The 10947-nt window shown below is 46.5% G+C and overlaps 1 protein-coding gene across 14 annotated transcripts in view; it reads right to left on the bottom strand.

Moving 5' to 3' along the window:
- Positions 1-724: 724 nt before the first annotated feature.
- The window catches only part of HP1BP3 (heterochromatin protein 1 binding protein 3), a 63363-nt gene continuing 53140 nt past the window's right edge, over positions 725-10947 (bottom strand). For all 14 annotated transcript variants that reach the window (XM_075906516.2, XM_075906527.2, XM_075906521.2 and 11 more), the window contains 5 exons: positions 10548-10638; positions 9583-9742; positions 6723-6834; positions 3957-4091; positions 725-1922 (listed from right to left, as the gene is read on the bottom strand). In XM_075906516.2, the coding sequence (XP_075762631.2) occupies positions 1637-1922; positions 3957-4091; positions 6723-6834; positions 9583-9742; positions 10548-10638 (784 nt within the window). In that variant the 3' untranslated portion in view covers positions 725-1636. The remainder of the gene's footprint in view (positions 1923-3956; positions 4092-6722; positions 6835-9582; positions 9743-10547; positions 10639-10947) is intronic.

Genomic DNA, 10947 nt, shown 5'->3' with positions numbered 1-10947 from the left:
AGTGATCATAGCCCAGCTGAGGGAAGAGGGGCCAGCTGGGGCAAAGCTGTGAGAGCAAGAACAATGGGGCAGGGAGGGAGGCTGGCTGGGGCAGCAGAGGGTTGGGGCCTGAAGGAGCAGTCAGGGGCTTTGGAGCTGGATGGGGTGAGAGGCACAGAAAGCTTTCGGGTGGGAGCAGGGACTTGGGAAACAAAGGGAGAGGGACTGACAGGGAGTCAGGAAGGTTGGGGGCTTTGGAGGAGGGTGGTTCCTGAGAGCAGGTGGAGCTCCAGGCTGTGGGTTCCTGGGGTGGAAGATTTGCTGGGGTCAAGGCACGTCCATCACATGAGGGCCGTACTCCCAGGGCCAATGCTCCAGATCAGCCTAACCGGGCTGGCAGGCCAATGAGGGGACCAGAAGTCCAGAGTCCCGTCCTCTGCGTGAGCTGGGGCTGCCTGAGACAGTGTGGGCCAGAGCTAAGGGGACAGCAGGAGCCCAGAGAGCTGGGCTGGGGCAGAGCTGTGTCGCCGGAGCCCGAGAGGCAGCCCAGAAAACAGAGCTGGGTGGGAGGCAGGGCAGCTGAGGCGAGCTGGGGCTGGGCTGTCTGATGAGTTCCAGAGACCCCAGCATGAGGGGTGGACAGGAAGCAGCCTCTTGAGGGTTCACTCAGGGAAAAACACTCTGCTTCTGGGCAGCACCTAAAGAAACAGGAAGCTTTGGAGAAGAAACAGCAGACAAGCCAGGCTGGAATCTAGTTTCATTTTATTTTTGTGAACTGTATGTTCATCACTTATCAACATCTCTACAGTAGCAGTTATAGAACTCTCCAACTGGTTTTTTTGGGGGTTTTTTGTTTGTTTTTTTAGAAAAGCGCAAACAAGAAGTGAAAACTCAGGTTCTTCATCTTTTAAAAAACATTTCAAAGTTGGATTCAACGAGACTTACGTATTTCGGTGTTAGGGGACAGATGGAGGATGTGCAGAATTACTTACTCAAATCACAACAACCCAGCTAATTGAAAACCAGTAGATTGATCATTCTGGGATCCCTGTGACGTCAGATGGGTCAGAACATTTTGTATTCACTCTGAGATTTGACTCATTTTCAAAGGAACTTGCTGGTTTGAAGCAGCCAAATAGAAGATCTCCTTAGCAAATCACAATGGCTACGCAGAGAGAAGCACCTTCAAAATTCAGTGCGAGCAATGTATATATTTTGCTTCTCCATGGAAGCATTAGAACCCTTTATGCTAGTTACCATGCAGGAAATCTAAGGAAAAAAAACTACTGCAGTTTTGCCTTTTCACTTCAGAGTTACATTTCCCCAATGATCTTGTTCCTGCTACCTAAAGATAAAAAAAATCTTTGAACACGTTTTAAAAGCAAAAAACCAAAATGAACACCATAAAATGTACAGATTATACAATCTAGAAAAGCACTAAAATTATTGCAAAAAACTAAAGATGACTTTTCCAGGGGGAAGGTGGACCCAGGGCATCTAGATCTAACTCGGGTTGGTTTGACTTAGTTTCAAGCCCTCAACCCCCTGGAAAAAAATAAGTGTTTAAGCATCAGAACTAAAATACAAATGCACATTGACTTTATAAAACAAGATTGTGGATTTGACCATGAGATTTCCTGATACATTGGAAAAAAGTTTACTTTTTTGCCCGAAGAGACTTCCTCATGGTGGATTTGCCCTTGGCAGGGGATTTCACTTCCTTCCTCCCACTTGTTGCTGGTTTTTTGGAAGAGCTGCTGCCAGAAGATCTCTTGATAGGAGGGGCTGCTGGTCTGGCTTTCTTGGCTGGAGTTTTAACCTTGGGTGGAGGCTTTGCTTTCCCCCGGCGGACTGCAGGGGCCTTCCTTGGCTTGGGTTTGGACTCTCTTCGCTTCACTGGGGGGGCCCTGCTACGGGATTTGGGGGGAGGCCTCTTCTGCATCCTATCAGGAAGAAAGAACAAGATAATTTAGTACCAAGGCACCAAAGCTGGCCTAGAGCCCAAGTGCTAATTGCTACAAAACTGAGCAGATTTCGGCCTCCTTCATCTTTAACATGGAGGACCTAGGATGCAATGATGATCCAGCTTGATTTGATTAACCAGACCCAAGAGCAAGAAAATCTTTTAAGCAAGATCACAATGAGGCTGTTGTCTCCTTGGTAATCTCGGTTTGCATCGCCTGTGTTAGCATATAACCCTATAATGTTGCGGGAGTTTGAGTCGTGCAACCCAAGAGCACAAGAACTGGGTTTGTCCGGTGATGGAACAAGACCAGTTTCATTTGGCCTTACAACAGTAAAATGCGCCAGCCAGAAGAAAATTACAATTAGCAAAATACAATTAACGCGTATTTATCACATTTGCCATTAAAATATTCCCAGTCTTTAAACGTGAGACCACAACCACTTTTAAAGCACGGAAGAAACATAAGAAGCTGAATGGAAAATGAAGTGGACACTGATGATGGCACCAAGAATGAGAAACGGCCTTTTCTCCCCCTCTGAGCTTTTATGAAATGGAGGAATTATCTACACCGGAGTCAGGCCAGGTGCACATTGGTCACCGGGACAGCACCTCCTAGGACAGAGTCCTAATCTGAGCAGAACCCAAAGCCTCCAACCAGAGAACACAGCCACACTCACCACAGATCACCTTGCAAATGCCTGCACCAGCCCCAGCTGTTCCAGTTCTGTGCCTTTCCCTACGGGCTATCTGTGGCCAATTATCTACTGCCAGACACTGAACGTTATAGAATTTGACCTCCAGTCTCCAAAGGTGAAATGCCAGCACCACAGTGCACAGCCACCCTCGACATTTATACCAACAGCGACCACTCTCAGCAGCTCGCTCTGGTCCTGGAGTTTACCACAGCACGACAGAGGCCAATGAGTTGCCTGAGACTCTGGTTAATCATGATCTCAACTCCTTCATGGACAACCCCATGTTTGAGCTGCTTCCGCAGAACCAGGATTCCCAGGAGGCCTGCAACGGCAGGAGGAGTTGTACTTTTTAGCTTGGAGAAGTCCTGCAGGGAGGAGGCTTGGCCTACCTCAAAGACTGACGGGGCGGACCACAAGTCCCTTGGTGTGCAGACTCAGGAAAGCTACGCCCGCTCTGTCCGAAGCTTAGGGCAGGACAAGAAGTGGGAGTACCAAAGGCAGGTCTCTGCAGCTAAGTTGCACTGGAGCTGGAAAGATGCACCCTGCCTGCTTTTGGAACCTGCAGAGGGACCCCACCATGCTGAGGACTGGTCAGATGGCCCTGGGCTAGGGCTAGAGACTGGCCAGAGCGCCCCAAGGAAACCGAGGGCCCCCATGTTACAGAGGATCCAGGCCCCAGGGAGGCAGGAAGTAGCCCTGGGGAGCTAGATGATCATCTGGCTAAGTGCTGGCCTGATCCTATGGGCAAGCGTGTTGAAGGTGGATCCCTGCTGACTCAGTGGCAGACCCCTCTGCCACGGTCAGGGCCAGTGTCCCCTCTACACTGCTTGGCAGCCCAGCTTCACAGGTGATTCATCAGCCCCGCCCAGTCAGAGGCTCTGGGTTCCATGCACGGAGCTGACTGACTGGCTGGGGCTGATTAATCAGCTTACAGGGAACACTGGTTAGGTCCCTGGACTGGAATATGCAGAAGTAGGGTGGGCCCATGTCCCCCTGCCATGGAACCCTACCCCCTTAGGTCAGGCGGCTTGCGTTGGTCTACCATCCTCTGAGCCCTAGACTGCTTTAGTGCTCACCTTTACTGGAGCCCTTGACTACTTTGCTGCCCTACCCTGACCTACAGTCTGGGGCTCAGACCTCCTTACTGCTCTGCCTGAACCAAGGGCCTGAATACCAGAAGCAAGCTAATTCCTCCTTTTCGAGACCCCCCCCTCCCTTTACAGGCATGTGACACTGAGGCGGCATGACCCTCGGTAGCAGACCGGGAGGGATGAACACACACAGGCTTACAAGCCCATTTATTTTCAGCTCTATACCTTTTCTTTGGAGGTGGTTCTTCCTCTTCAGATTCTTCTTCCTCCTCAGAATCGTCTTCTGCCTCCTCAGAATCCTCCTCCTCAGATTCCTCAGAATCTTCCTCCTGCTGCTTCTCTGGGAACAGCACACCTGGGCTGCAAGAATCATTCTGTTAACTCACTTCAAAGGATACAAAGGCCAATGCTGGAGCTACTGCCTGGCCCTGCACTGACAGGGTTAATGTCCATTTTGTCACAGTAAAACCTTGCTAGTTTGAGCTTCCAGGTATTGTGGACTTACAACAAAGATGCTGATTTCCATGCATGCTACTAAATATTATAGAAATCATTGAGGCAGCTGCTACACGTTTTCAGAAAGCCTTTGACAAGGTTCCTCACCAAATGATTAGTAGCTGGTTAAAATATAGGAAATAGGGGTAGGAATAAATGGTCAGTTTTCAGAGTGGAGAGGGGGAAACTAGTGATGTCCTCCAGGCAGGTGTACTGGGAGAAGTCCTTTTCAACATATACATAAATTATCTGGAAAAAGGGTCGCCACTTACTGTTACATTTCCAGATAATACAAAACTACTCAAGCTAGTTAAGTCCCAAGAAGATTGAAAAGAGTTTCAAAAGGATCTCACAAAACTGGGTGACTGGGAAACAAAATGGCAGATGAAATTCAATGTTGATAAATGCAAAGTAATGCACATTGGAAAACAGAATTCCAACTATACAAATAAAACGATGGGGACTAAATTAGCTGTTACCACTCAAGAGAGATCTGGACTCATTGTGGGTAGGTCTTTGAAAATATCCACTCAATGTTCAGCAGCAGTAGAATAAAAAAAGAAAAAACTGTTGGGAATCATTAAGAAAGGGACAGAAAACAAAACAAAATGTATCGCCTTTGTTTAAATCCATGGTACATCCACATCTGCACATCTCTCAAAAAAGATATTAAAATTAGAAAAGATTCAGAAAAGGGGAACAAAAATTATGAGGGGTCTAGAGAAGCTGTGTCATGTGACAGTTTACTAAGACTAGAAGTTTTCAGCATAGAAAAGAGATAATGAAGGAAGGATATGAGAGGTCTATAAAATCATGGCTGGTATGGAGAAAGTGGAGTAAATAATACTTTCTTATATTTCTCAAAGTAGTACTAGGGGGTCACACCAACTGAAATTAATAGGCAGCAGGTTTTAAAAAAAATGTAAGGTAGTATTTTTCCCCACACCACACACAGTCAACCTGTGGAACTCCTTGACAGAGGATGTTGTGAAGGCCAAGAACAGGTCAGGATTCAAAAAAAGCTAGATAAATGCATGAGAGTGGCTGTATCTACACTGGGCCACTTATTCCGGAAAATCAGCCGCTTTTCCGGAATAAGCTGCGAGCTGTCTACACTGGCCCTTGAATTTCCGGAAAAGCAACGATGCTCTACTGTACAAAATCAGCCGCTATTCCGGAAAAACTATTCTGCTCCCGCTCGGGCATAAGTCCTTATTCTGGAACACTGTTTCGGAAAAGGGCCAGTGTAGACAGCCCAGTAGTCTTTTCCGGAAAAAAGCCCCGATCGCGAAAATGACGCTTGGGGCTCTTTTCCGGAAAAGCGCGTCTACATTGGCCACGGACGCTTTTCCCGGAAAAGGGCTTTTCCGGAAAAAGCAGCCTGCCAATGTAGACGCGCTTTTCCGGAAAAACTTAAAACGGAATACTATTCCGTTTTAAGCAGTTCTGGAAATTCATGCCAGTGTAGACGTAGCCGATAGCCATCGATAGACCTATTAGCCAGGATGGGCAGAGATGTTTGCTAGTAGCTAGGAATGGGTGACAGGATGAGTCACTTGATTACCCGTTCATTCCCTCTGGCCACAGGCAGACAGGACACTGGCTTAGATGGACCTTCAGTCTGACCAGTCTGGCCCTTCTTATGTTTTTATGAAAAGCCACGCTGGAGGAAGTCCATCGGGCTGCCAATTATTGGACATGCCACAGCCCCATCTCTCCCTAAGCAGTCCTGCCTCGAGTTCTCTTCCACATTGCTCTGTCCAACTGCAGACATAGCAGGGGCTTAGCAGTTTACATCCAGAGTCTTACTAATCCCAGGCAGCTGTGCTGAAGCCATGACGGACTTGAAGTTTACTGGGATAATTCATGCTTGAGAGTGGAGCATTTGAGAGGTCACGCTGCCACAATGCTCCTCAGAAGGGGCTTTCTAAAGATTCGCCATCTTTGTGTTCCATGTGGCTCAGATAAAGGTTACAAAGGGACAAAATTAAATATGGTGGAGTTGGGCCTTGTTCTCTCCCTTCCATAAAGAGAAGAACGTCATTCTGCTCTCCCTTCCCCTCCAGTCTGGTACACAGACAGTGGGATAGCGGGAGCCACAGTATTTTTCCTTATGATCATTCCTGTGTTAAGAAGCAAGTAAACTCTAGGAGGGCCATGCAGATTTGCTTCATTTCGGAAACGCTTAAATGACCCACAGATGGGTACTACACAAGACGCAAGGCCAGAATGCCTGAGAATACTGGGCCCAGTATTTTATATTTTCCTTAAGAGTTTCCAGGCTGGTAAAAGCCACGGTCATTGTTCAGTCACAGATTTGTTATCAGAACCTAGAATAGCATGGGTTACAGAACAGCTGTCATTAAGGACGTTACACCCTATCAAAAACCTTGCAAGACACATTGGTCCTGTGAACATCAACACGCTAAACACCACAGCTGGGCCAACCATGATGAAAAGTTCTGCATGATCACCTGTCAACGGACGGCTCTTTACCTGGGGTAATAAGGGAAGCAGAGCTGGAAAGTGCCACTGAAACCCTTCCCAGAGATCTGCTCCAGCCAGCCATTCTTCTCACATTTCTGCAGAGTTCTTTTCAGTAGATGTACTGCGGGAAGCGGAGTAAGAATGCATTAGACCTTTCTCCAGCCACTAACCCTGACCTCACCTGCTCTATACAGTCCCCTTCCCCTTTCTGATGCATCTGCTTCTGGGTAAGACCCAGCTAGAAAGCTACTGTAGAAGAGGCGTACTACATATATATTACATGCAGCCCTCACAGGGCAATCCTTCCCACAGATAGTATTTAGTTGCTGCTCCTGCACAGTTAACAAGCGTTAGTTTAAATCTTTACAAAAGGAGATTAAACTCTCAAGACTTCTTGGTGGAAATATTATAACTGGAGTCAGCTCATTTATCAAAGTTTTGATCCAACAAATTCATTTTAGTCACGCTGGCCTTTTAGCTCTGGTCTATTCCAACTGTTCTTTGAAGTATTTTTGCCTTAGTTTGAACATGTCATTTCCCATCCCGCCTTCCCTTTTGTTTTCAGGACATTAGCTGAGATCTAGCACTTACTTAGCTTCACCTTGTTACACTGAATGTCCTTGGCACCTGCGTGCATTAACAGAGCCTACTGCACATCTAAAGGGAGCCTGCCTCGTTGGGAGACAGGCCAGGTGCACAGCTGGTTCAAGAGTTTGTCACGAAACAGTTTTCAGTTTCAAATAGGACAGAACATTTACTTAAGTTAAATTTCCCTCCAAATCACGGGGGAGGGACGACAGCTACTGACACTGATGCTATTTGATTGTAATGTGACTGTATAGATCCAAGGTCTATATTTACAGTTGATTTTGTACAAAGTGTGCCAAGTGAGGTGTCTACAAAGCGCTTATAATTTACTGGTTATGATTATGTGTGTGCATGAATCATTTTTGTATTTGAAGTCATGAGCATTGGCGCTGTATTTTATTTCAAATATTTGCTGCTGGGAAACTCTGACAGGAGGTTTGGCCAACATATTATGAAGGGATTGTTCGAGTTGAATTGATGTAGTTGACTGACACTGGGCCTTGGGGGCTGCCAATCAACATCTAATGAGCTTCCGAGAACATTCAGACTAGCATGGGACCACAGCTTCTACCTGTGAAGAACTGAGTTATGCAGGGATATGTGACTTGCCCATATAACTACAAACTCCAATTTGCTGCTGTAATTTTCCCCTCAATAAAATAACGGGTTTCTTTCCACATGGCAGAGGATATAAAAGGCCCCGAAAACCCCTCCCTTTTGTCTTCAGTCCTGCTTCTTACCTCTGGGGTTTTTTTGCTACAAACTGAAGCTCTTAACAAAGGACTGTCTGTGACAGGGACTGCCTCTTCACAAGAGAGGCACTTCTTTACACCCTGTAAACCAGACATGTACCACTGGGGGAAGGATCCACAGTGAAGGAAAAAAAAAAATCAGGATGAACAAAAGAGGTGCCCTCCCATTCCCCAGGAGAACAGATAAGAAAGATGGAAAAACCAGAACTAGGAGGCTAACTCACTAGAGAGACGCAAACCAAAAACCATGTCCCTTATGGACTGCAAAGACCTTTGTCTCTACCTGGGAGTGGTTGAGAAGGCACTGAAGGGGTTATCCCATGTGTGTTGACTAGCCTTGTGGTAGGGCATGAATGGGCCCTAGTGAACACTGCTACTGAAGTTGTCTGATGAGAGGCACAGGGATGCTTCTACAGCCGAGCACCCAGAGGACACGAGCGAAGAAGAACATGACCACCATGATGTCTGAATGACCTGAACAGTAGCCTCAACCAATCCCCTTTTGCCCTCATTGGTAGGCCCCATTATGGATCCGAGAGCCCTGAATCAAAGATGTGATTATGCCAGCATTGTCAACCTGGCAAATGGGAGGTAAAAGACTCGCTGTGCTATCTCTGGCCTCATCTCCTGAAAGCATTATAGGAAGGCTCCAAGCACTGCAAAATTTTTGAAACAAAACCCCCAAAATGGTAACATACTAATGTGTCTGGAGATCTGCTTCTGGTCTGGCATTAGGGGACCAGTACAGCAAATTGATAATTGCCCCAGGACTGTCAGCACAGGTCAAACAATCGCACTGTGTAGCAGAGCTCTGGTCAACATCATACACTGCAGGTGTTCGGCTAGTAAATGGTTACACACAAAGTCTGCCTTTGGGTCCCTAAGGCATCGCCACTATTCTCACTGCAGACTGGCGCACAAGTCACATTGGGATGTCCAATACAAAGATATTTATTTTACTTCTGGCAACCAGGATGAACTATGCCCCTTTGAAATCCAAGTGTAACAGGCTCTGCCCCAAGCAGTTGTCTGACCTAAGATTGCAAAATATGGAAAGTGGTGGCATAGCACAAACAAGCAACTTGGTCATGGTATTGCATAGGTGCTGGATGGGCTAAGGCTATGGAAGTAAATCTGGAACAGCATTTCTTTCTTTTGAGCTATAGTCTAGACTTTTTCTAAAGTAACAAAAGATCAATTCAACTGGCTTAAGACAAATAAGAACAGACTCTAGACTGCTTTAATAGATGATTCCCATTCCCTGGAAATGGGCTTTAGAGCAAGACACAAAAATCCAATATGGGTCAGAGATGGACCAGGCTACTATAAGCCCTGATTGGGACTCAGTGGAAAGAATCGCACTTTTAACATCCTGGGGTGCTCTGTGGTGTGCACTAAGCAGCTAGCTGCCCCTGGGAAATCAAACAGGACATTTTTAATAGTGAGTGTAGAGAATTCTGTTGCTTATGGGACTCCCCACCCCCCTTCCTCTCTGTGAAACTGACAGCCGTGTAGATTTGGAGTCATACCCTGGAAGTTGGAATTGGTCCCTGGGTGGTTCTCCAGGACATACTTCTTCAGAGCTGTGGTGGAGCAGGTCTTCGGTTCATTCATGGCAGCAATAGCAGACAGGATGGCATCTTCCATCAGACTCCCACCAAGTAGGGGCTTCTCCCCTGACTTCTTCAGCTATTTTCCAAGGAGGAAGAGAAAAGCGATCAAGACAAAATTCTCCCAAACCAGCTCAGGACAAGACTCCTCTGCACCAGGTGAGTAGGGCTCCTGCATTAGCACAGACAGGTTTTACATTAAAACATTGCACAGGGAATACTTCCCTCCCACCCATAAAGAAAAGACCGGTCTTTTAGTCAATTGGCTGGAAATGCCGTTTACCGGAGTCACTGACCCATCTCCAAGATACGGAGTAGGCACACTTCTAATGTACTTAGCCCTGCCCTCAGCACAGGGGAATAAACTAAAGGATCTCTAGACGTCTCTTCCAGTCCCAGGATTTATATTGACCGGAAGAAACTAGCACCACAAGCAAGTTAGCAGGCCATGACCTTCCTCCACTCCACAGACCAGATAGTCATTGTCTCTGCCGTGGGTGGGCTGGACACATGCAACCGCCCACCAACTATTTATAGTTCCACTGATCATGTTAAAAAACAAATCAACCAAAAACCAAACTTACCCCACCATCCTGCCCCATCACTCTAGTGAGTCAGAGCTGAAGCAGCATGTGGAGCACAACTGACAACAAAAAAGGCTATAAATCTTAGCGAGATTAGCTAGGTGTGCTGCTCCAGAAACGTAGGCCAACCTAAGAATCCTAATACGCCATGATCTGAAAACTGTTGTACGTGACTATTACTGGATATGTTGGTAGAGAAGGTTGTAGCCCAATGAAAATCACAGGGGGAGAAAAACAAAAGGGTTGTGTATGGTATAAACAACAACAGAAGGTGAAATAAGAATAACTCTGGCCTCTGACCTGGAATGTTCCAGAAGCTCCTTTGCCTGTGATCTGCTCTAACTGGCCCTTCTCTACTGCTCTCTGCAGGGCATTCTTCAGCAGCTGGGGTCTGAAAAGGACGGGCAGTATAGCTTTAAAGAGGAGGTGGGGAGATGACACTTTGCACAGGGCATGAGAGTATCAAGTGACAGGAGAAAGGAATAATGGACATTTAAACGTGACGTGATACGTCTTCTGGTGCTACAGGCTATTCAGAAAATATCAAGTTTCATGTTTCAGTTTAAAAGTTTGACACAATTACAAAGCTAATTTGCATACAGAACAAGTTGACTGACTTACCCACCACCAGTCAATAGACAGATCTGGAATTGGAACACAAGACTCTTTACCATTCACCAATTTAAAGGATGTACATATA

Source organism: Pelodiscus sinensis, chromosome 24, assembly GCF_052426305.1.
Source record: "Pelodiscus sinensis isolate ZL-2025 chromosome 24, ASM5242630v1, whole genome shotgun sequence".
Lineage (NCBI taxonomy): Eukaryota > Metazoa > Chordata > Testudines > Trionychidae > Pelodiscus > Pelodiscus sinensis.
Note: the sequence above shows the minus strand (reverse complement) of the source record. Positions and strands in the feature narration are given on the sequence as shown.